This window comes from Xylaria bambusicola, assembly GCF_022495145.1.
Source record: "Xylaria bambusicola strain CBS 139988 unplaced genomic scaffold F5B22scaffold_5, whole genome shotgun sequence".
In the NCBI taxonomy this organism is placed as follows: Eukaryota; Fungi; Ascomycota; class Sordariomycetes; order Xylariales; family Xylariaceae; genus Xylaria; species Xylaria bambusicola.
The window spans coordinates 774,776-797,595 of NW_025953558.1; the positions used below are offsets into that span (position 1 = coordinate 774,776).

A 22,820-nucleotide genomic window follows, 5' to 3' on the forward strand; every position below is an offset into this window, starting at 1 on the left:
AGTGATTTGAGTTATCTGTCATCGTATGTACATTGTCACCCTTCTTCTGGCAGTTCTGGTCTACTCCCGGTCAGCAGCACCGCCACCACCTCTCTGGTTAGGTTAAGTATTTGAAAGCTTAACCGCCCGCCGTTTCCTGTCTAGATTTTGCCCATATGTCTTCAGTTCGTTGTTCATCGTGCAATTTGTTTGTTCTTTGAGAAGGGGAAAAAATTAGTCACACATCTACACACACGCACGCACTCACTAGCAACAATGGCCACCATGACTGCTAACATCGGGCCCGCTGCCAGTTACCCTTCACCCCCACAATATTCACCCCCCTCAGATAAACAAATGATTGATGGCAGCTACGAGCCTAATTCAATGTCGTCTTCTTCATCTCCACATGCCACTCATGGCAACTCTAACGACAAGAGTCCTCTGTCGTCGCTGAACCTCAACTTTCTCAAGACACTCAGCGAAAAGAGGACGACGAGGGATGGCAACCCCCCGAAGAGACGGGGTCCTAAACCTGATAGCAAGCCAGCTTTGACCCGCCGTCAAGAGTTAAACCGTCAGGCACAAAGGTATGGGCAGATCAACATGACAATATTCAGGCTGGGTTGCTCTAACAGTCCTGGTTTATAGAACCCACCGTGAGCGTAAGGAGCTTTACATCAAGGCACTGGAAGATGAGGTGCTGCGATTAAAGGAGGTGTTCAGCAACGTATCACAGGATAAGGATAAGCTCGCCGAGGAGAACCGACATCTGCGAAGCCTCCTGCAGCAGAATGGCATTGCGGCGTCCGGCGTCGGAGCCATGGACGATGTCATCAGCAACCCTAGCATGGGATACACATCGAGCGGGAGCATCTCCGGCAGCTACGCACCCGGCTCCAGCTCCGCATTCACACCACCCATGACAGCCATCTCATCGCTCCCTTCGGTGGCCGGCTCCGCGCATATGATGGGTGCCCACATGGGCCAGCAGCACCCTGTTCAGAGCGTAGTGGACTACGACCAGGCTGGGATTGATTTCGTGTTAGCGTACGAGCTCCCCGTTGACCCCTCGAAGGCATACATGTCACCTCCGCATCAGTGAAAAAGGTAACCAAGTCCCGCACTTTCGACGAGAGGAAGGGCTGGTTTCTTTCTCGCTTGATGAACAAGGAGAGAGTTTTCCGGTGTTTTCCCATCGTGTGAACCAAAAATAAATATAAATCAAAAACCAATGGGAACAGTGTCGCTAATTAAAGCGGTCGCGTTGGACAATGTAGTCTCGAGAAACCCTGCATGGACCACCTACCGTGGTTGCTAGAGAAAGGCAGCGATAACCCCGGCGAGCCCTGCGGCCACGCGCTGATGGCCTCGTGCCCCCCTGAGCCATTCGCCGAGCTCAACAGCGAGATCCCCTTCGGCCATTCCCACAGTGCCGCTGCCGAAGGGGGCGAGGCCACGACGAAGAAAGGAGAGCAACAGCCTCTGAGGACTTGGGAGCTTTCCAAGGGAGACCTCACGACCCTCCTCGACCTGAGCAAGAGATTAGATCTCGACGGAGAGATCACCCCCGTCATGGCCTGGGGCATGATTCTAGGGCACCCCCGCCTCACAGAATTGACCCACAAGGACTTCAAGAAGATCACCGAGGACCTCAAGGACAAAGTCCGCTGCTACGGGTACGTCAATTGAATCAATACATCTTTGTTTTGCTCTATTCGACTAGATGCTAACCAAGACATGCAATAGATTCGGCGCCGTCATGGAAGAATTCGAAGTGCGTGACTCTCTCACCGCCGTCTTCTCCGCCAAGCCAGAGGCGACCATGGGTGCTTTCTAAGCAAAGCAAGAAGTGCAGCGCCGCCCTATACAATAGGGCTGGCCCGCGGCTCATCCAGCACACCCTTGTAACCTCTACGACTGTAATGACCCAAAAAAAATTGCAACCTTATCTGGGAGTGTAGACTGTATTCTCATTTTTTGAAGGATACGAGCGTAGCGAGTGTGCAGATGCTCCGACGCTCAGGCGAGAGATAGTACCGGAGTCGGAGCTATGGTGATATTATTATTTCAGGCGGCCCTTTCTCTGATTTATATACTTAATGGAAATACCATACCTACTGTAGTAGTCTTTTTGCCAATACAAATTTGATATTACTGCAGTTCTTCTAAGATGTGTACATTTTTCAAATTTTGTCTCTGGAATCATCAGCTCTCTATTGGTTTCCATTATTCGCCAATCTGGGGGATTTTTTAGTGATTTCGACATTAGACGTGATATCCAACCACTCGGATGTGTTGAATGGTGCATACTATCGCGACTGACTTGGCAGCGGCAGGGACAACCTGGTTTCGACAGTCCTGCATATAATACAGCCTTCCTACTGTGAGGATGGCAGACTACTGTATGTAATACCTACATTACACCGCATCTCTGGTGGTATATAAGTAAGTATCTTGTATATATGTATGACTGATCCCCGGTGTCTGGGTCCTTCACGACTTGCACATTAACTTAAGTACCTACTTAGTTTCTTACCTCAGCATTTCGCTCGCTCACGCTGCCATGCTATGCGAGCCGCGCAGATATATGTCTCATGTAAAGTAGTGTGAAGTGATACGCGTATTGTACGTGTATATGTAGTGTAGTGCAAGACGAGGCGCATATACCAGCCTACTTACTTAGGTAATTACTTACTTTCCCGAACCCATACACTGCAGCAGGCTTGCTTATTCTTCTTCAGCAGCGATGATCGTATTCGTACCTACATACATACATACATACATACATACAGACTAGGTAAGGCAAGGCAGCAAGTACATAGTAAGTAAGTAAGTAATTAAGTAAGTAATCCCCTACTGTAGCCCTCAGGCACAGCAGCCAGGTTTACTTACATAGGTAGATTAAACTACCAGTAGGTAGACTAAGGTGCACTACATATGTATGTCACCTCCCTACTGGTGCTAGTTTATTGTAGGTAGTACAGATAAAGTTTGCTGATTTGGAATTATTCGTACCGATGTATCTAGCGCTTTGGCCGGCCAATGAGGTGCGCGGTGCCGGGGATTCTACTTTGATGGGGCGGCTGGGCTGTGTTGATGTAGGTCTAAGGTACTCCCGTACACTACGCTACGCTGCGTAAGTAAGTAAGTAGGTGCTTCGATGAGACTGAGTATGGAGGGAGTGTGGTGGACGGACGAGTTACAATACCTTCTTTGAGGAATTTGGTCTGTGGGGATGGATATACCTATGGCGAGAGCCCTCTATTGAGGGGTTTTTTTTTTCATTGCTCTTGGACAAAGGCCACAACAGCAGGAATGCGTTTTTATCTTATCTTATTTTATCTATTCTTCCAATTTTTTTATTCTTATTTTTTCTCTTTACTCCTCTTCTCTAGGAATATATGGATTGGTGAGCAGGACTTGTTTCATGTGATGCTCACTTAATGCTCAATACCCGGAGGAATACCGAATGTTGTACAGTCTTGTGGCTGTGGGGGGGTTTTTTTTTGTTAAAGTCCCACAACTGCAATTCACATAGATCTGCCTAACATACATAGCGTATCGCTCTGGAGGCGTGATGCCGGTTCTCGGCATATCTGCTTGAATCTAGATCGTGGTGCCGAGATCCGCTGTTTGCCGGCAGGTATGGTAAGTAGCCCGTGTATGGAGTTATGAAGCAGTAGTCTTTTTGACGAGTGGCTTATGTATAATCATCCGTTGCCATTCAGCCTCATCCAGGTCTTTGCGTTGGCTTTTCAGTGATTTCTCCGATGTTCTGATTGAGCTTTGTTGGAGCAAGAGGGAACACAAATCGAGTCAATGCTGCTTCGATGGAAAGTTTGGAGTCATAGCAACTCCTGAGCTAGATTGTATGTCCATATCAATCTCCATGAGATGACTCTATTGCAAGACTCTTCTCGACATATGACATGTCAAAAACACACAAACTCTCTATATCCAGCTTCGATGCGTTCATAATATGAGCGGCTTGTAAGAATTCGGACGTCCATATAGTTCGTGGTTCGCTCTTCTCTGATGGCACTAATTTATCGAATTCTAATCACAGGCATATGGTGGAGAGTAGATGACCTGCCTCTCCACTTGATGATACTTCATTCATGCTAATTCATGATGTTACGGGTTGGTTACGTAGCACATAGTGAACAGAGATTAACATATATTCTTGATGAAGCATTATATGCCCTCCCAAGCTGCAGATATTGTGAATATTTGTCCTTGGCTACTTCAACATAGAATGTGCTAAGTATGTCTCTGTAGGCATATGTGATTACATCCAGGTCATACACACTTGTTGTTGAGTTTGACTGAAAGCTGTCTTTATGATATGGCCAGGGCGCATACAAACAAGTTAGATTCAAGCTTTCGTCGTTGGCGGAGGTTGTTAGGTATCACACCATATCTGCAATAGGCAGTATCTACAAATACATGCTTAACTTTGCTAAGAGTAGGTAGCAGCTTCTATCTGAAATGATGTACGGGAAAGTTGTGACTGTGATCACAGCATGGACCTGTACTCAATTCAGACCGTTAGTCTCTTACTTCTTCTCCCAACCTTTTGATCCAACCTTTCAGCAGATATCACTTCAGTTTTCTCAAGCTAACCAGGTACTGAGAAAGCCCTACAGTGCTTGGTTACAGTGTATGACCTGACGCACGGTGCCGCCTGAGCTTGCGACTGCCCCACACCCCACCAAATTGTACCAGGCCAAAATATCCAAGCGCACTCAAATTTCAACCCACGCCACCTTCAGATAGCGGCTTAAGGACAGCGCCAGCAGCGACAACACATAGCCCTCCCCAACCGCAACCTGTTGGCCATTATTATTGCCAGTCACAAGTTTTAACAATGGCTGAGAAATCCCTGGCCGACTTGATTGGCGCCCTCCCCGACGGAGATGGATGGGGCCCTCAGACTACAACCGAGACGACCTTGAACGGCGTCCCGTATGCGCCCTTTTCCAAAGGGGACAAACTTGGCCGCATGGCCGACTGGACTGCTGATGGAAAGGACGGCAGAGACGGCCGCGGTGGTCGACAGCAGTATAACCGCAATTATAGAGGTAAGCAGCAAAATATAGCTTTAATCTCCCCTCTTTTCAAATCCGAGGTGTGCAGGCTAGGCTCTATGTGCTGACAACGATATGGCTCTGTAGATCAGCAAATCTATGGTGCTGGCAGTGCCGCACTCTTTACCGCACCAATCGCCGAAGCCGACGAAAACACCTTCTCCGTTGTTAGCAGAGAGCCCACCAAGACGAGATACGGGCGGGGAGCCGTCTTCACCCGTGGACGTGGCCAAAGGGGTGCCAGCCAGGCTAGAGGTGGCCGCCAGACTCTCCAGCGCCCTGGACGAGGTGGTCAGCAAGGCTACGGCTATGACAGCCGTGGTGGACGCTACAACGCAGCTCGTGGCGGTCGTCGCTTCGGCTGGAAAGACTATGATAAGCCCGCTAGAAACCGGGATGCGTCTATCAACATCAAGCCGGAGTGGCAGCTTTTGGAAGAGATCGACTTCAACCGACTCGGAAAGCTAAATCTTGACGCGGACGAGGGAGAGGATCTCGACAGCTACGGTTTCCTTTATTACTATGACCGATCTTACGATAAGCAACCCGTCAAGTCGGCCGAGAGGCGGTTGACCGCTATTGACCGTGCCACCTATAATGTCACCACTTCGTCGGACCCTGTAATCCAGGAACTTGCAGAGAGAAACGAGGCGACCATATTTGCTACCGATAGCATTCTTTCTATGCTCATGTGCTCGACGAGGTCTGTCTACCCTTGGGATATTGTAATTGTCCGGCAAGGCAACAAGATCTTCCTTGACAAGCGCGATAACGCTACACTCGATATGGTGACGGTAAACGAAAATGCCGCGGATGCCCCTATGGAGTCTTCTGATGGTGCCAAAGATAGCATCAACAACCCTACTGCTCTCTCAGAGGAAGCCACATACATCAACCATAACTTTGCCAACCAGGTGGTCTTGGAGAGCGAGTCATCTAAGGTCCACATGAACCACGAAAACCCCTTCTATAATGAAGCTGAGGAGACCGAGCCACCTGCCAGCAAGACTTACAAATACCGCAAGTTTGATCTGTCTACGACCGAAGAGGAACCAGTGTACCTTGTGGTTCGAACTGAGATAGATGCTGTTCAGAAGAACGCCATCAGCGGTGATGATCAACAGCTCACGCTCAAGGCGCTCAACGAGTTTGACAGCAAGGCTCAAGGCAGCGGCGGAGCGCTAGACTGGAGGACTAAACTTGTCAGCCAGCGTGGTGCAGTAGTGGCCACCGAAATGAAGAATAATAGCGTTAAACTTGCCCGATGGACCGTACAGAGTATCCTGGCCAAGGCTGACGTGATGAAACTTGGGTTAGTATCCTTTTTTTTGAGAGTTGTTATTTTTGACAGCAGCTAACATAGATCTAGATTTGTGTCTCGGGCGAACCCTAAGACCAACGATAAGCATGTCATTCTGGGAGTAATTGGCTGGAAACCTAAAGACTTCGCCAACCAGATGAACCTGTCGGTGTCTAACGGCTGGGGTATTGTACGCACAATTTGTGACATGTGCTTGAAACGAGAGGAGGGCAAGTTCGTGCTCGTGAAGGACCCCAATAAGTCTATCCTCAGATTATACGAGGTCCCAGCTGGCAGCTTCGACGATGATGGCGAGGAGGAGACAATCCCAGAGACCGAAGGTGGAGACAACTAATTATCATTGCGTGCATGAGCACACTGGGCACCAGCGGAGTAGCTCTATCAGATGAGATGTGACGAAAGGTCACTCTGAGATTCGAGTTACGAAGTAGTAGCTATTAGTCAGCCGACGGATAGATAAAAGCGAATTCAAGCACAAGGACTTGACAACCTTGAATAAACTTTGAGACCTTCAATATCGTGATGTGTTATTGCTACTCTACTATTACTCATACATAACGGGGCCTAAGTTGGACTAGGGTGTAGATTACGGGTAAGCAACGTCTCAAAGTAGCTTGCGTCACAAGGCTCATCTCGATATTTGTTGATTCTACTTTCTCGCTCCCAGAAAACTTTCGTTTATATTCAATTCTTGAAACCTTTTTTCTCTACCTATTTCCCGTTCTTAAGCTCTCAAATATTTGTAGTCGAGCACCTCCAATTCAACCCCACCCCCACCCTGAGCGAAATAAGCTGTACCCCGCCATAATCAAGCAGTAACACCTGCTGTGACGTCTTGTCTCAAATCTTGCTTGCTACATTGGCTCTCCTCCAAGACATTTCCCGCACACCACACACCCTCTACTACTTACAATAGAGAAAAATATACAGAAAGGAGCAGAGAAACACAAAATGGCACCAAAGGCAATCATAGCTCCGTCGATCCTATCGGCCGACTTTGCGCAGCTCGGCGCCGACTGCGCGCGGACAATGGACCAGGGCGCCGACTGGCTCCATGTCGATATCATGTACGCCAAACCGAACTCCCCGTAACACTAGACTCGCGCAAGCCATTGTGGGCTATCGAAGGGATGGCTAGAGGATGGACAGTTTAGCTGATAGGCAGAGCGCAAAAGGGACGGCCATTTCGTGCCTAACATCACCTTCGGCGCCCCCGTGGTAGCCAAGATCCGGAAACACGTCGACAGGCCGACCGAGAACCACGGGCGCGGGACCTTCGACTGCCACATGATGATCGCCGAGGTATGCGTTGCCATTGGGCCTATCCTATCCTTCTCTCGTGTACAGACGATGCGGAAAAAGAAAAAAGAGAACACAGGCACCTTGCTAACGAAAGGAATTGTTGAAAAATAAATTGTAGCCGAAGAAATGGGTCAAGGAATTCCAAAAGGCCGGCTGCGACCTTTACTGCTTCCACTACGAGGCCGCCTTCTCGAGCGCCGCCGAGACCCCCGAGGGCAAGACCGACGAAAAGACTAACCCCAAGGACCTCATCCGGTATATCCACGACTGCGGCCTGCTGGCTGGTATCGCGCTGAAGCCCATGACGGGCGTCGAGGTGTTGACTGAGCTGCTCGAGAGCTCTGATCCGAAGGAGAGGCCTGATGTGCGTACCTTGGCTTTTTTCCCCCTATGCCTACAATAACTGCTTATTTGGCATGTTGCCACTGGTTTCGTCGTTTCTAACACTTAACTTTGCTGTAGATGGTCCTGATCATGACTGTCGAACCTGGCTTCGGCGGCCAGAAATTCATGGCCTCCGAGCTCCCCAAGGTCCAGGCCCTGCGCAAGAAGTACCCGGATTTGAACATCGAGGTGGACGGTGGGCTGGGACCCGGCACGATCGATCAGGCGGCCGAGGCCGGTGCTAATGTTATTGTCGCTGGGAGCGCTGTCTTCGGCGCGCAGGACCCGGCTGAAGTCATCTCGTTGCTGAGGACTACTGTGAATAAAGCGGCTTTGTAGCGCGGGAGTTGGAAAAATAAGTGGGATAGAAAAGAAATCATGTGGATCGTGTATGTATGTATGTTTGTGAAGTTGTTGTCTAGACTGAGGAGCGAGGCGTTTCATATCAGGAATACAACGTGCATAATCCATTTATTACTTGGGCTTGACGATTCTATGAAGTCGTAATTGGTTTGCTAAGAGTTGGATATATCGTAGTCTGAAATTGGTCACAGGCACAGATCTTGTCTTGCTTGTTATATAATCTGGTTCTCCCGCCTGTTCGCTTACAATTAACGTACGCACAAAGCTCTAACTCATATATTCTTTGCTTGTATACCACACAATAAGATCCTCTCAAACATCGGAGTATTATCTATCTAACCTATTCCTTCTGCGGAATATACTTCTCTAAAGCGTCGATGAAACCCTTTACTTCGTTGACTGTAGCGATTATAAGAAATGGCATTAGTTAATCCAGATTATCTACGGGAATGAATGCCTTCAAAGCTCTAAGCAAGAAAAGAGGACTAAAAGAAATGCATCTATCGCTTTTTTCATTTTCCGAAAGTCTCGCGTCGTTGAGAAGGAATGGTTTGTGGAATTGGAAAGGGGAAGATAGCGATACTAGATAGCGGACAGGAAAAACGATAGAACACAAGAAGTACGAAAGAACGAAAAGGGAAATTACTAACCGGTATTATAATGCGCCAGACTAACCCTCACCACGCCATCGTCCCCGAGACCGAGTAATCCGTGCACCAGGCGCGGCGAGTAGAAGTTGCCCCAGCGGAAGCCGAAGTTCGTGGCGGCCTCGACGGTCTCGACGACGGCCCGCGAGGACCAGCCCTTGAAACGGAAGGACACGGTCGACACCCGGACGTCTGGGGACCCCGTGGTGTCGCCGTAGATGGTGACGTCCGGGCGCGCGACGAGGTATGTCAGGAGCGTCCTTTGCAGCGCTTCTTCGTGTGCCTCGCGGCTTTCCCATGATTCTGCGGATTCGGGGAGATACGAGGTTATGCTGGGGAGCGTGTGCAGGAGCTCGTAGCTTGCGCCTGCTAGGCCGACTGTGGGGGTTAGGTGTTAGTGCGGGTACGTATGAGTTCACGTTAGATATTCTTCTCTGCCGTCTCACTTATGTATTTTATATTTTGTGGCCTTGTCATGGTGTATGTATGAAAGACTTGGACATTGGAGCGAGAATTGATCACGGGGGACAGAGATGAATGACAAAACATTGTACAGTTGTTGACTTAGAAGTTCACATGACCCAGCTACCTCCTCCTTTACCCTACCCTCGATGATCGAGATGGAATAGAAACAGGGCGATGAAGATGATAAGACTCGTAGGAAGATCGACACATAACATAGATAAGAAAAAGGTGTGAAAAAAACTTACTCTTCTCTTCCAGCGTATGCCCCTCCTTGAAATAATGTCCAAGAGACTTCATCTGGCCCTGAGCCCGCTGACTCGCGTACAGCATAGCGATATGCGGCCCATACACCTTATACCACGAAAAGGCATATACGTCGACACCAAGGGCGCGGACATCAACGGGTCTGTGCGGCGCCCACGAGACCCCGTCCACGACCACCAGGGCCTCCGGGGACGGACCCGCGCGCACGGCGGCCGCGACCTCGGCGATCGGGTTCGTGCTGCCGAGGACATTGCTCGCGTGCGTGCACGATACCAGACGCGTGCGCGACGTGAGGAGAGGGGCGAGGGAAGACGCCGTGAGAATCGGGTTGGGGTTAGCTGGGGGAGGGGAAGGGAGAGTCGGCGTCCACCATTTGATGCCCAGCTTCAGCCGAGATGCTAGATCGACCCAGGGCCCGATGTTCGCCTCGTGGTCGATGGTCGATATGATTATCTCGTCGCCTTCGGTGAAGGTGAGCGCGAACGAGAGGTTGCGGAGGAGTTGCGTTGTAGAGGAGCTGAAGACTTTTGTTTTCAGGCTTCGTGCGTTAGCAGACGAATTCTTTGTGTTTGAAGTATAGCGAGGGAGGAGAAATATATGTATTATGTTATGTTATATTATATTCAATATCTCTGATTCGCGAGAGTGTATGCGCCGTACCTATCTCAGACGTCTCGGCATTGATATATCGTGCCCCGGCCGCGAAGCCGGCATCATACCGCTCCGTCGCGAGCTTGCCCGTGCTATACGTTGCGCCCAGCTGGACGTTGGTCCGCGAGAGGTAATCGCGGATTCTGAGATCCGAGGCATCGTCGGGTGTCATTAGCCTCTCGGTCTACTAGTTTTGATAATGCTGCACTTACGCATCGATCACGCTGCCCAAGGTTTGGCTGCCGCCCGCGTTGTCGAAGAAGATTTGGTCTCCTGCAAGGGCTGGGAATCGGGACCGCGCGTCCTCGATATCGAACTTGCTCATCTTGGATTATACTAACTACCCTTTGTGTATTTATTTATTTTAGATATGGTTGGCTGTATGCTATGTGGAGATTCACATGTTAGTGTTTATCTGAGCATGAAAGTGAGGAGGGGGGGCGGATCTACCCCGTACCTCCAGTACGGGTAGTAGTCTGTTGATTTAGCCTTTGCAGATTCTCCTCTCTTCGATATGCACTAACCTAACGCTGGATTATAGCCAATTTTGTCTTATTTCTAGATCAGGGAGACTCTTGGACACAGCAGTTCTTTAGAAATGTATGGGTTGAAATTTGTGTAGGTTGTTTAAGGTGATGCCCGAAGCAGGTATTTTGGGTAGGTAGTAGTTCGTGATCGCCCCCTCATCTACTCGTGTGCGCGACTACGACGATGGGGTCTCCACACCTCTTTTAGCCATTATCGTGTTCTTCTGACGAGAATTCAGCGGACACTGGCTTCTCTCGCAGGTAGTAGAACAGTGTCAGAGGCTATATGTTTGGACCTTGAATACAAGTAGCTTCATAGAGGTGTACGCAGGCTAATATACCTGACGTCATCAAGCTTAGCTGGCATTCAATGGTTCAGGCGTATTATAGACATATTAATGTGAGAGTCATAGTATGTTGGTCTGCCTGAGCTTCAAGATATTCTAAGTATATACGTCGAACTTCCCATTCCGCGACGAGTATGAGGACAATGGCCCGAGACGCAGCCAAAGGAAGGCCGCAAAGTTGAGTGTCCAAAAAGCCCAGGTATCTTTCGCTTGACTAGACCGTAGGCCCGGGGAACTCGCATCGTATCAGAAGTAGGTGTAACTAAATGATATAGGGGTATCGCTACAAGTATATATGTATGTAAGAATATAACGTCCCGCTTTGTTGTACAAATATGTCGGCGAAATACCGGAACACTGTCAGCCTCCTATCTTACTTGGTGATCCAAATATCCTTGACATTGTCGCAAAACTCATCAAGCCAATACACGTATCCTGGAATCCTATCCATAATCCAGCCGGACCGGACGATATCGCCATCCTCTCCCGTAGTCGTAGCCTCTTTGACGCACTTTCCGGCGGCGTTCGAGTATTCAAGGCACTGTGTGTCCGAAGCGCGTCCCAGTCGCAATTCGTCCGAGACCGAGCATTGACCCGGGACGAAGGAGAACTGTATACATCTAGGTTGTTGTTCGCATGCAGCCTTGCACATCTCAAAGGAGTTGTGGGCGTTTTGTTCTACGAGCGATAGGTTATCCACATTGTTCTGCGACATCTTGGCGAGCACTTCCTCGCTGTACTCGGTCCCTATGGACATGTTATCCCAGCCCTCGCGCTCCTCTCGAAGCCGGTGTCGCACAAGATTGTTGAAGATGTCGCGGAAACGCAGGGGAGCCCCGTTTGGGTTCCTGCGCTGCCAGGTCTGTTCGAACTGCCACAGCGTTGTGATCTCTTCTGGGCTCATGTGATGAAATGTCGTGGCGGCGTAACACCAAGTTTGTCTTTCGAGTTTCTCCACGGACCAGTCGAGGGCTGTCAAACTATCGCCTTGCATATGTGGATATGCCCAGAACATATTGACGCCGACATCTTTCAATGCCTTGCCTAGGATCATGTCCCCAGCCCACCCTTTCAGTGTCGCTTGTTCAATTTCATTTTTCTTCTCTTTCCAGTGCTTTGTGACTTTCCGCATGGCGGGATTAGAGAGTGCGAAACCCGATCCTCCGTGGGCGAAAAGAACTCCGCTCGCATACATGTGCTTCCCAATGTAATAGGGCTTACTGGCGTCGAATAGACTCAAATATTGGAGCAGATTCGACCACATCACATATGTATCCGGTTCAATAAAGATAAACCATTTTGTTTTCGGTCTCTCGTATAGTGCCTTCTCAACCATGGGGAGAAACTTCCATTTGTCAAGCTTCCATCCGGGGTTGTCTACGGCGCCTGCTGGCCCACTTCCGAATATGGTCTGATAGTCTAGTCCATCCCGTCCTCTGGTGAGAAGGTGATTGTACAACTGGAATTCCGGGGCTGTTTTCTTAATCGTCGCGTTTACTTCGGTGAGAATGTCGTGGACCTGATGACCGTCCACGATTTCGTCCATGTCTGAATAGATGATGAAGTCTGGGACACACGTAAGGATGGTTTTGAAATGTACAGGAAGCTTTTCCTGGGCTTCGGTTGCCCCCGTTCGAATGACCACGAAGACATCTTTCATCAATGGTGACCTGGGGCACGTGACTCCATTCTCATCATTTTGAACTGAAGCAATGGCATGAGGGCGGTGTCGATATGTGGGTATTGAATCCGGTCGGAAGTAAAGAAACAAGCTCAATATTATTATAGACAGGAGCAATGCAGGCCGCAGCTTTCGCATCCTCGATTTTGACGGCTTAAAGGATTTGAAAGCCATCTTGCTTATTGTACACAGTCAATGCCCCCGTGTATGAAGGTCATGTATTACATAAGCTAGAGCGAGACTAGATGGTCAGATCAGGTGTAGCACCTTGACACGGGATGCTCTGGACGGTCTGTGTGCGATGTGTGTGTTCCGAGTGAGCGAGCTGTGAGGCTGTGTTTCGTAGAATTTCCGGAGCGCTTCACATCAGCCAGCGAGGTAAAGCCAATGAAACACCCTTATCTCGCTGTTGACATTGCGGGTTGCAGTCCGCAGAGTGCCTTCCTCACATTCACCAGGGCAAAGGAGAGGTTATTGATCTAGGCAGAGTTGTCGTCATTATCGTCAGTCTGCGCGAGTATGTATCAGCTGCAGAAGCAGGCCAGCCTCGAGCCTTGTTCAGTAGTGAACTATTGTCTTAATGAGTGATAGCTGACCTCAGCTGAGTATAAAAGTTCAGCCTGGTAGCGTACGAAGTAAGTAGCAGTTTGTGGAGGTGGATTACTACGGGTATAATTGGATAGGGGTTCACTTTTCTTGAGTACACGTACTTAGTACTCGTTAGTCCTTGCTCATCCCTCCAGCCCATTCCTAAAAAGGGCATCACGGATTTGATGAAACAGTGGCTCTTATTATACCGCTCAGCCAATCGCGATGTGAGCAGCCGGCTGGCCTTGCCGCATCAGTCTAACAGGGTCTCCCTAGATCACACCCTAGCATCTGCTAGGATAAAGTCTGGATGAACATTCCAACGCGCGTTTGCTTCGTATACTTACAGGGTTTAATTCCATCTTGAAGCAAGAGTGCCTCAATGTTACGCTTCTAAAGCTTCTACATACGCCTGTATAGGTAGCTTAATCACTGCGTCGTTCTTATCCTGCGATGAAATTCCGCTTTGTAGATAGTACCAGCCCTAATTTCTCCGGGTGCAGGCTAGCATCTTCGATTTGCCTACATAGAATCATCCCGGTCTCCCGACTAGAGCCGATGATCCTCTGGCATCGCGGCCGCCTCAATCTGCGCCGGTAAGTGTACATCGCCAAAGATTTCCTGCATGATCATGGCATCTTCAAACGCCATCGCAACGCCGAAACCTTGCCACGGAGTCATAGCGTGAGTCGCATCGCCCATTAAACATACCGTGCCCTTCCAGTAGCGAGGTGTCTCTTTGTGCTCCCACTGGGAGTATCTATATAGATCATCTTGTTCGAGTGCAAGCTGGCATGATACTAGCTAAGTACTAGAGCTGGTTCGTTTGAAAGTTAACTTACTTCAATCATGCCCTTGGCAATGGCGCCGTCAAGCCAGTTGCGGAATGTCTGTATTAGTATCTCCCTGTTCAGGGGACCTTTTCGATCATGCGTCGGTGAATGCTCGATAGCGGATATGACGCATCGCACCATTGTTCTGTTCTCTAGGACGTCGTGCATCAGGAATCCACCATCACCAACCCATCCGCATTGGCGGTCTACTCCGAACAGGCCCTCTCCTAACACCTCCTTGGCTTTCTCCATCGACACCAGGCTTCGGCAGTCCCAGAAACTCGCCGGCGTCGCAGCATAATTGACGGCTTCGCTTTGAAGCACATACGAACGGACTACTTACATGGACTTATCAAGCCTTCCCAGTCGAGCTAGAGCATCCCCCATTTGATAGATTACAACGGCGGTTTGAAAATGATCTCCTTGGTTCTTCTTGCGAGCTTCTAGAGCGGCCATGCAGTGCTAGTCTAGATGACAGGCTGAAATCTAGCCCGTCCACGAAGGCCGGGGCCTCAGATGTCAGAAGAGACCTCGAGAAGTCCTCCGATCTATCAATCAACACCAACAACATTTGGAACATAAAAGACCTAGTCCTAGCCTGGAGTGGAGCATCAACCAAGTATACAGAGTCAGATTCATGAGAGAGAACCTACCCACTAGGACCGTCATTAAGGAGAGCAAATATGAACATGAGTCTATGTCAGTCAAACACGGTGTATGCATATCATATTTGTGAAGTTGAAAAGGAACAACCCATGTAGGAAAGTCATAGGGCGGGCCCCGGAAATAACGCCCACAAGCACATCAAGATCAGGGTATTACTGTACGAATTCCTGTGAAGGCATGAGCGCCAAGCTATATTTGGCAGTAGTCCATCGTTCACCGACCAGGAGCTTTTTTTCTAACTCGCTTATGAATTCAACACATCTTCGGTTCCTCAACAGAAGCCATATTTCAGTCTAGCATAGCTGGAGATAACATCGCGGCTCAGATCGGAGGTTTGCGCTCATACTCCGATACAATGCACGCGCTGTTGGCCCTGATGGCCATCAGCCTCATCTTGCCCCCTTCGGCATTAGCCTCCCATCACCAGAAGCGCCCGAACATTGTCTTCATTCTATCGGATGACCAGGACCTCGAGATGGGCTCCATCGATTACATGCCTCTTCTTGGGAAGCATCTGAGAGCGAAGGGTACAACCTACGAGAGACACTACTGCACGACTGCGCTCTGCTGTCCAGCACGGGCGAGCATCTTAACAGGCAAGATGGCTCACAATCATAACGTAACAGACGTTGTTATGCCTTTCGGTAGGTGCTCCATTCTTGACAGGGCGGGCAGCACTTATACTAATCGTAGTAAAGGTGGCTACACCAAGGTTGTAAAAGAAGGTATTAATGATGACTACCTTCCTCTTTGGCTTCAAGAAGCTGGATGGGATACGTACTATGTTGGAAAGCTATGGAATTCTCATAGCATCGACAACTACAATAGCCCCAGAGCCCGTGGTTGGAACGGGAGTGTAAGTCTCATATCTTTAGAATGACATGTTTGTTGCGAAGACTGAATCCTCGTGATAGGACTTCTTGCTTGACCCGTACATGTACGATTACTACAACCTAACTTTCGTACGGAACTATGACGAACCAATTCATCATGAAAATGAGTATTCCACGGACCTTGTGTCTGAAAAAGCTCTTGCCTTCTTAGATGATGCCTCAAAGAACGCACGTCCATTCTTTCTCGGCGTTGCCCCGACTGCACCACACAGTACTACAGAGTACGTAACCGTTAACGGAACGACAAAAACGGTCACAAGCGCGCCAAAGCCAGCTAAACGACACGAGAATCTGTTTGAAGACGTCGTGGTGCCCAGGACACCACACTTTAATCCCGAAACAGTAAGTAACAAATCAAGTTGGCGAGAAAAAAAAAAAACAGAACTGATGATAACATACTAGCCTTCGGGTGTCTACTGGGTCCGTGACCTGCCCAAGTTGAACCAGACACATATCGATGCAAATGATCTCTTTTACCGGCAACGTCTCCGGTCCTTACAGGCCATTGATGAGATGATAGAGGCCATCGTGCTAAAATTGGAAGAGCATAACATGCTCGACCACACATACATCATGGTATAGATGAACCTTTCCCTTACATTCTTCTTCTTGTCTAAAATATTTCCGGAACGCAGTTTACATCAGATAACGGTTTCCACGTGGGGCAGCACCGCTTAGAGCCTGGGAAGTTTTGCCCCTTTGAAGAAGATGTTCATGTTCCGTTGTTCATACGCGGACCGGGCGTTCCGGAGGGCCAGCAGGCGCCCGTTGTAACGACTCATACGGACCTGGTGCCTACTTTTCTTTCCATAGTAGGAGCGCCAATGCGGGAAGACCTGGACGGAGAGGCGATTCCCCTTACGAAACAGAGCATCGATGCGTCTCTTGGAAACCGATACGAGCATGTCCAGGTTGAATACTGGGGTTATGCGGTATCTGAGGGAGATTACGCTTATCAAGGTACGATATTACATGTACCTGCACAGCTTACGATTCTAAAAGCCTCCTTATTCAGGATACTTGATTCCCAACAATACGTATAAAGCTCTTCGCATCGTGAGTGACGAGTATAGTTTCTACTACTCCGTCTGGTGCAATAATGAGCACGAGTTCTACGACATGAAGGTACCCATCAATTAAACCGCTCAACGATCTGAACTTCACTTTAGTAACGCCTTAGTCTAGGATGACCCATATCAGTTGAAGAACCTCTATTCAGCTCAGGCCGTATTTAGTGATGAAGGTTTCTTCTTTGGCCGGCCCCTATCGCAAGTTCTCTCCCGCCTCGATGCGCTGACACTGGTTCTCAAGACATGCAAGTCACAGGCCTGCGTGAAGCCGTGGAAATCGCTCCATCCAGCAGGAGACGTGGCGAATCTGAGAGATGCCGTCGATCCCAAGTTCGACGGGTTCTACGAGAATGATGTGCCAAAGGTGAAGTATGATCATTGTGCGCAAGGTTTCTTTCTGGAATTAGAGCAGCCGGTATACGATCAATCTATCGCGTTTCTTTCTGCCTGATGAGGGACAAGCATGTTGTAAGGAGAATCTGTAACAAGACAATAGATACTAGACGGCTTAGAGTTACTCGATGGCTCGGATGGCCCTCTAGATGCCCTGGCCCTCCCCCTAGTCCTGCCGGAAGATCCATTTGGACTTTCTTCGCTATGGGGAGCCCTGCATTGAAGCGTCGAAAAATACATAAGACTAGCTTGGTTTCCGTAGATCGTCGGCTTATTATTACGATATTTCATCTTTACGTTGTAAGACTTGTTATCAGATGCTGCTGCCTTTTCAAGTGGAATTCGAGCTTTTAGTATTGGTAAGCTGCTCGCAAATTCTTTTATTCTTTCTATATGAATAGTCAATAAGTAAATATAAAGTTTATCTTTAACAGATTAAAATAAAAGCTATAAGGGCTGCCTGAACTGGAGAGACAACCATCTCTCCACCATCGCTCTTCAAAGAGAACAAAACTTAACCCACATCCCAGTACTCGTTCACAGAACATTTGTCCCAGGACTGTACTTGTACTGTAGAAGACACTGTCCAGGGGACAAACAATATAGGGGGGCGTTATCCCAGGATGGCGTCCGTAGAGAGTACTTGGAGAATTCATCAACTTCAGATCTTACTATCTGACCACCTTACAGAGATGGCATGGTTAGGAAGGGTTTTTTATAGGAACAATACCTCGGGGAGGAAGTTTCTGCTATCCTCTTAGAGTATTTAGACGACTTGACTTTGATCACACGCCTGCACTACTTATATCGCAACTTTGGCCCAATAGGGGCATATCTGAAACCGACATCCATAGAGCGTAGAGCACTGCTCGGGGGCCAAACTAACACTTACACCAATTACAGCGTGATGTATAGTGAACCCGATTTGGAACTACTAATTTGCCGACGACGACCTGTCATTTACAATACAAACCGGAACGGTCCCAGCTCCCGAGGAATCAGCGCATTGATGGGCGGCTCGGGAGCATGCGGTCGACCGGGAAGAGATGTGATTAGTGCGACAAAGCGTGGTACTATCTTACTAGGACACAAGAGGTCTTAATTGATACCATAGCGATGCGTGGGCCGATAACCTGTCAAAACGGATGGTCTCCGGTGTAGACGCTCGCTTCGCGCGGGTGAGGTCTATAGTTGGCGGACGAAGGCAAATCAGAGATGCAGGAAAGGGGCTATGGGAGGCCTTTTGTTGTGAGGAATAGGACGAATGGAGTACAATGCCGCCGCATAGACGCCTGTGATCCGTCTTTCGTCCGACGCAGGACAACCACAGTAGGTAGGACGCATTAAGGTGAGTTTGTAGGGACGTCATTCTTTCCAGGGTAGGCTGCACCTACTCAGCTGCCGTGTGGGTGTAGGTATGTCTCGGTCCTTGGGTCAAACCCAGACCGTCATGCGATCCTCTCGTTCTCGCCTGGCGGTTCCGAAGCTCGGGCTGGCATTATTGATGCGGCATAACTGGATGAGGCTAGTTTCCCGCCCGAAATAGGATCAGACCGCTACCTACATTTCACTGCCCGCAGGAACTGGTAGACTTCAACGTCCACCCATCTAGTCGCCATAATGCTTCTCACGAAACGCTTGACGGTGGTGACGGGGGCGGAATGGGCCCGATCATAAAGCTAGGACCCAACCACCTACATACAGTAGATACCTATTTAGTATAGCAACACAAGACACAGTAGACACAACGGCTCTCGTTGCCGTCATGGGAAATAGGCAATCGACCAGTCACTCAGTCGACCTGTGTGATTGGGGTGGCACATTTTCTGCAAGGAGATGGCGACGGGCGCTTGGGGGTTATGCAGCACAGGAGACGAAGCCGAAAACTGTCTGAAGCGGCGATCGATTGGGTCCCGGGCCATTTGGGGGGGTGATGCAAAGATCATTACTGAGGATGTGCTCAGCGGGAGCGAGCTGACGGTGCGGGTGCGGGGTGGAGGAGGAGGAGAGGGAATGAGAGGGAGGAAAGGGAGGGAGGGAGGGATGACAAACCTTTTGGTGTACCGCTTGAAGCCAAGCCTGAGACCCCTTATTCTTTCTCTTCTCTCCTCTCCTCTCTCCTATTTGCTTGAAGGTATAAATAGAGAGAGGTTGATCGCTTGGGTGCGGTGAAGAGGAGGCTCTTGTTCGAGATGTTAATCTATACTATGTAACTAGATATTCATACATATCTTCACCACATCTGGCTTCAACATAAGTGGAATCCTTCATCTATCCGTACCTGAATACCTACTCTAGTAGGTACATAAGTACTGAATCTATTTACTTACATAAATAGCGTGATATCTAACTATAAACTGCCTGGTGTTCAAGCTAGCCCACCGCCTTCGCCGCTACGGCAGAGACAAGTCTTACACTAAAAAAGAGGCGTGAGTGGAGGTGCCCCATTTTTTCTAAGCTCGAAATCGCAGCTTTATCGTTCGATATTAGAAAATATTCGAGAAAGCTGATCTGGGATTGATCAGACCACCAAAAACAGCTACCAACTCTCCCGCCTAACGTGGGTATATTACTTACTGCTGCATTGCCCAAGCTAGGAGTCAATTCTGGTAGCTGTTCTCTTTGCACAGTCCAGGGCATACCAATTATCTGAGATTGAGAGCTACATCATCATGCCGAAAGCGAAGCGCAAAGCAGAGGAGCCGCATGCTGTGGACCAGAAACCCTCTAAGAAGAAAGCTAAGACCAGTCAGCCTACCTACCTTTCCCCTTGCCGCGACGGGATCCAAGATACAAGAGCCAGGGAAAAGCCCAGCACAAAGCTAATACTACCCAACAGCTCCAAGCAACGAAGATGCCCAAGCCCGCTTTAGGAAGGGGCTCTTCGACAAGAAGGTCCTCGACCAGTACACCGGGGAGTACTCCGAGTCGGCGCCGTACAAGCATGCCGTCATTCACGAGCTGATTGACGACAAGCTCCTGCGTGCCGTGCGGGACGAGATCAAAGACAATGTCTCTTTCACCCCCAAGGAAACCGACATTTACAAGATCCACCAGTCGGGCGACCTCGCAAACCTCGACGGGCTAGGCGACGAAGCCCTGGCCAAGCTGCCCTCCCTTCTCGCCCTCCGTGACGCCATGTACTCCCAGGCCTTCCGCGACTACGTCGCCCACGTTACCGGCTGTGGACCCCTTAGCGGCCGCAAGACGGACATGGCCATTAACGTCTACACCCCCGGCTGCTATCTGCTGTGCCACGACGATGTCATCGGTAGTCGCAGGGTCAGCTACATCCTCTACCTGACCGACCCGGACATCCCCTGGAAGCCCGAATGGGGCGGCGCTCTCCGCCTATTCCCCGTCAAGGAGCTCGAGGGCAAGGACGGGCAGGTGGCGCACACGCCAACCCCCGACGTCAGTAAAGTCATACCGCCTGCGTGGAACCAGCTGAGCTTTTTCGCTGTGCAACCAGGAAGGAGTTTCCACGACGTCGAGGAGGTATATCATGCCGAATCCAAGGAGCAGCTAGTGCGCGAGGGTGGCCGCGTGCGTATGGCTATCTCGGGCTGGTTCCACATTCCCCAGATCGGCGAGCCTGGCTATGTCGAAGGTGCTGAGGAGCGGAATACCAAGAACAGCGGGCTCATGCAGCTGCAGGGCAATCCAGATCAGTACGACGAGCCGCGGCCGCAACCGGTCCCTGCCAAGGCGAAGGGGGAAGAGAGCGAGGATTTTGACGAGGCCGACCTCGAATTCCTTCTTCGTTTCATGGCCCCGACTTATTTAACGCCAGACACGATTGAGCAAGTCTCGGAGCATTTCGGCGACAGCTCAAGTATTACGCTACCAAATCTACTTGGAAAGAAGTTCGCGGCAAGGCTGCGCACGTATATATTAGCGCAGGAAAAGGCGAGCAAAGATCTACCTGAAGACAGCGCCAAGATCGAGAAAGAGACTCCCTGGCGTGTCGCGAAGCCACCCCATAAACACCGATATCTATATCAACAGTCCTCATTACCATCATCGTCGTCGAAAGACAACAAGAGCAAAGGAAAAGGCAAAAAGGCACGAGAAGAAAGCGACGAATCCGACTCCCCGATTCGCGAACTCCTCGACGAATTCCTCCCCAGCCCGCAATTCCGCCACTGGCTCCAGATGGCGACGGGCTGCACGATCGAAAGCCACGACTTCCTGGCGCGCCGCTTCCGGCGCGGCAAAGACTACACGCTCGCCACAGGCCACGAGGGCAAGCCGCGCCTCGAGCTCAACCTGGGCATCACGCCCACGAAAGGATGGGGTGATGACGACGACGACGGACAGGTTGACGAGAACGAGGAAGAGAACGAAACAAGCAGTAAGAAGAAAGCGAAGAAGGATAAAAAAGGAAAATCCAAGGGCAGTAATTCCTCAGCAGTAGAAGCGGTAGTTGAAAAAGAAGAAGATAAAGAAGAAGGAGAAGGCGAAGTAGGCGGTCACGAAGTCTACATGGCAGGCGACGAGGGCTCCGACAACGAGGACGCGGCGATCTACAAATCGAGCCATCACGCTGACGACGAGGACAACATCCTGTTCTTCCAGGCCGCGGCGTGGAACAGGCTTTCCCTCGTCCTCCGCGATAGCGGGGCCCTGAGGTTCGTGAAGTACGTCTCTCGGCGCGCGAAGGGCGACCGGTGGGATGTTAGTGGGACGATGGAGGTCGAGGAGGAAGATGGTGATGATGAGGGGGAAGGAGAAGAGGGGTATATAGATCCGTTGGCGGATGATACGGAGGAGGAGTGGAAGGGGTTTTCGCCTTCTGAGGATAGTGATTCGGATTGAGTGGTTGATTGAATTTTGGCTGTTGGTCGGTCTAGGGTAGGAAATTCGGGAGTGAAAATGTGTGTGTGTGTGTGTGTAGTGTTTTGATACCAAATCATGTCCAGAATGGATGGATACATGAACCAAACATTAATAAAATATAATATTCCTGTCATTCTCTTTCATTGCTTAAATTGCTAGTTAGAATCGCAGCTATTTCCCCTTCCTTTCTTCTCTTATAACAGAATATAAGTAAGTAAGTAGATATATATTGTATAACTTGTCTTCAACAGTACCATATACTCTTCTCCTCTTCTATTCTATCAGGTCTACATAGAATAATCTATACTCGTAGCCCCTGCGACGGCAAACCCCGAAATAACCCGAGTATTCATATCTCCCTCTCCCCAACCCCTCTCTCGCCATGTTTCTACGTATATACTCTTTAAAGCCCAACCAACCCCGTCTGTCCATATCTCATGATAACCATACCATACCATACCAATGCAACAATGCCCTACGCCATCGAATGCCATAAAACGCCTGGCTTGCTGAAAAT

General features: G+C 49.6%; 8 protein-coding genes across 8 annotated transcripts; 5 read left to right on the forward strand and 3 right to left on the reverse strand.

The window, feature by feature from the left end:
* On the forward strand, window positions 1-2,154 carry F5B22DRAFT_592205 (uncharacterized protein). The gene is made up of 3 exons (XM_047973898.1): window positions 1-569; window positions 631-1,029; window positions 1,260-2,154. Exons 1-3 carry the CDS (start codon window positions 256-258, stop codon window positions 1,669-1,671), a joined length of 1,125 nt encoding a protein of 374 aa, XP_047834545.1. The 5' UTR covers window positions 1-255; the 3' UTR covers window positions 1,672-2,154.
* Window positions 2,155-4,738: 2,584 nt separating this feature from the next.
* F5B22DRAFT_592208 (eukaryotic translation initiation factor 3 subunit D) lies at window positions 4,739-6,905 on the forward strand. Its single transcript, XM_047973899.1, has 3 exons — window positions 4,739-5,063; window positions 5,157-6,381; window positions 6,439-6,905. Exons 1-3 carry the CDS (start codon window positions 4,850-4,852, stop codon window positions 6,722-6,724), a joined length of 1,725 nt encoding a protein of 574 aa, XP_047834546.1. The 5' UTR covers window positions 4,739-4,849; the 3' UTR covers window positions 6,725-6,905.
* Window positions 6,906-7,027: 122 nt separating this feature from the next.
* On the forward strand, window positions 7,028-8,555 carry F5B22DRAFT_592212 (ribulose-phosphate 3-epimerase). Its single transcript, XM_047973900.1, has 4 exons — window positions 7,028-7,457; window positions 7,566-7,692; window positions 7,811-8,056; window positions 8,155-8,555. Exons 1-4 carry the CDS (start codon window positions 7,342-7,344, stop codon window positions 8,413-8,415), a joined length of 750 nt encoding a protein of 249 aa, XP_047834547.1. The 5' UTR covers window positions 7,028-7,341; the 3' UTR covers window positions 8,416-8,555.
* A 13-nt stretch (window positions 8,556-8,568) lies between these two features.
* On the reverse strand, window positions 8,569-11,379 carry F5B22DRAFT_419942 (aminotransferase class-V). The gene is made up of 6 exons (XM_047971628.1): window positions 10,991-11,379; window positions 10,679-10,851; window positions 10,476-10,609; window positions 9,797-10,339; window positions 9,090-9,464; window positions 8,569-8,838 (listed from the first exon to the last, which is right to left on the reverse strand). Exons 2-6 carry the CDS (start codon window positions 10,789-10,791, stop codon window positions 8,780-8,782), a joined length of 1,224 nt encoding a protein of 407 aa, XP_047834548.1. The 5' UTR covers window positions 10,792-10,851; window positions 10,991-11,379; the 3' UTR covers window positions 8,569-8,779.
* F5B22DRAFT_419875 (glycosyltransferase family 31 protein) lies at window positions 11,322-13,396 on the reverse strand. Its single transcript, XM_047971627.1, has one exon. The coding sequence runs from the start codon at window positions 13,193-13,195 to the stop codon at window positions 11,714-11,716; it is 1,482 nt and encodes a 493-aa protein (XP_047834549.1). The 5' UTR covers window positions 13,196-13,396; the 3' UTR covers window positions 11,322-11,713.
* A 512-nt stretch (window positions 13,397-13,908) lies between these two features.
* Window positions 13,909-14,694, reverse strand: F5B22DRAFT_659573 (uncharacterized protein; the record flags this gene model as incomplete). The annotated part of the gene is made up of 2 exons (XM_047980212.1): window positions 13,909-14,398; window positions 14,452-14,694. 2 exons carry the CDS (start codon window positions 14,692-14,694, stop codon window positions 14,159-14,161), a joined length of 483 nt encoding a protein of 160 aa, XP_047834550.1. The 3' UTR covers window positions 13,909-14,158.
* A 549-nt stretch (window positions 14,695-15,243) lies between these two features.
* F5B22DRAFT_419983 (Arylsulphatase) lies at window positions 15,244-17,694 on the forward strand. Its single transcript, XM_047971629.1, has 7 exons — window positions 15,244-15,752; window positions 15,807-15,964; window positions 16,023-16,343; window positions 16,404-16,577; window positions 16,637-16,961; window positions 17,017-17,126; window positions 17,187-17,694. The coding sequence occupies exons 1-7, from the start codon at window positions 15,464-15,466 to the stop codon at window positions 17,520-17,522; spliced, it is 1,713 nt and encodes a 570-aa protein (XP_047834551.1). The 5' UTR covers window positions 15,244-15,463; the 3' UTR covers window positions 17,523-17,694.
* A 2,144-nt stretch (window positions 17,695-19,838) lies between these two features.
* F5B22DRAFT_420042 (Oxoglutarate and iron-dependent oxygenase degradation C-term-domain-containing protein) lies at window positions 19,839-22,607 on the forward strand. Its single transcript, XM_047971631.1, has 3 exons — window positions 19,839-19,893; window positions 19,990-20,212; window positions 20,304-22,607. The coding sequence occupies exons 2-3, from the start codon at window positions 20,137-20,139 to the stop codon at window positions 22,280-22,282; spliced, it is 2,055 nt and encodes a 684-aa protein (XP_047834552.1). The 5' UTR covers window positions 19,839-19,893; window positions 19,990-20,136; the 3' UTR covers window positions 22,283-22,607.
* Window positions 22,608-22,820: the final 213 nt, after the last annotated feature.

What these genes read in the sequence shown, in the direction of transcription:
- F5B22DRAFT_592205 (XM_047973898.1), top strand. Translation starts at nt 256, where the DNA reads ATGGCCACCATGACTGCTAACATCGGGCCCGCTGCCAGTTACCCTTCA. An exon ending in TTAAACCGTCAGGCACAAAG is followed by an intron (nt 570 to 630) that starts GTATGGGCAGAT and finishes CCTGGTTTATAG; the next exon opens with AACCCACCGTGAGCGTAAGG. An exon ending in GGGATTGATTTCGTGTTAGC is followed by an intron (nt 1,030 to 1,259) that starts GTACGAGCTCCC and finishes TGGACAATGTAG; the next exon opens with TCTCGAGAAACCCTGCATGG.
- F5B22DRAFT_592208 (XM_047973899.1), top strand. Translation starts at nt 4,850, where the DNA reads ATGGCTGAGAAATCCCTGGCCGACTTGATTGGCGCCCTCCCCGACGGA. An exon ending in GTATAACCGCAATTATAGAG is followed by an intron (nt 5,064 to 5,156) that starts GTAAGCAGCAAA and finishes ATGGCTCTGTAG; the next exon opens with ATCAGCAAATCTATGGTGCT. An exon ending in GCTGACGTGATGAAACTTGG is followed by an intron (nt 6,382 to 6,438) that starts GTTAGTATCCTT and finishes ACATAGATCTAG; the next exon opens with ATTTGTGTCTCGGGCGAACC.
- F5B22DRAFT_592212 (XM_047973900.1), top strand. Translation starts at nt 7,342, where the DNA reads ATGGCACCAAAGGCAATCATAGCTCCGTCGATCCTATCGGCCGACTTT. An exon ending in TGGCTCCATGTCGATATCAT is followed by an intron (nt 7,458 to 7,565) that starts GTACGCCAAACC and finishes AGAGCGCAAAAG; the next exon opens with GGACGGCCATTTCGTGCCTA. An exon ending in GCCACATGATGATCGCCGAG is followed by an intron (nt 7,693 to 7,810) that starts GTATGCGTTGCC and finishes AATAAATTGTAG; the next exon opens with CCGAAGAAATGGGTCAAGGA.
- F5B22DRAFT_419942 (XM_047971628.1), bottom strand. Translation starts at nt 10,791, where the DNA reads ATGAGCAAGTTCGATATCGAGGACGCGCGGTCCCGATTCCCAGCCCTT. An exon ending in TGCCGAGACGTCTGAGATAG is followed by an intron (nt 10,340 to 10,475) that starts GTACGGCGCATA and finishes TGAAAACAAAAG; the next exon opens with TCTTCAGCTCCTCTACAACG. An exon ending in GCATACGCTGGAAGAGAAGA is followed by an intron (nt 9,465 to 9,796) that starts GTAAGTTTTTTT and finishes TAACCCCCACAG; the next exon opens with TCGGCCTAGCAGGCGCAAGC.
- F5B22DRAFT_419875 (XM_047971627.1), bottom strand. Translation starts at nt 13,195, where the DNA reads ATGGCTTTCAAATCCTTTAAGCCGTCAAAATCGAGGATGCGAAAGCTG.
- F5B22DRAFT_419983 (XM_047971629.1), top strand. Translation starts at nt 15,464, where the DNA reads ATGCACGCGCTGTTGGCCCTGATGGCCATCAGCCTCATCTTGCCCCCT. An exon ending in CCCGTGGTTGGAACGGGAGT is followed by an intron (nt 15,965 to 16,022) that starts GTAAGTCTCATA and finishes TCCTCGTGATAG; the next exon opens with GACTTCTTGCTTGACCCGTA. An exon ending in ACGAGTTCTACGACATGAAG is followed by an intron (nt 17,127 to 17,186) that starts GTACCCATCAAT and finishes GCCTTAGTCTAG; the next exon opens with GATGACCCATATCAGTTGAA.
- F5B22DRAFT_420042 (XM_047971631.1), top strand. Translation starts at nt 20,137, where the DNA reads ATGCCGAAAGCGAAGCGCAAAGCAGAGGAGCCGCATGCTGTGGACCAG. An exon ending in TAAGAAGAAAGCTAAGACCA is followed by an intron (nt 20,213 to 20,303) that starts GTCAGCCTACCT and finishes ACTACCCAACAG; the next exon opens with CTCCAAGCAACGAAGATGCC.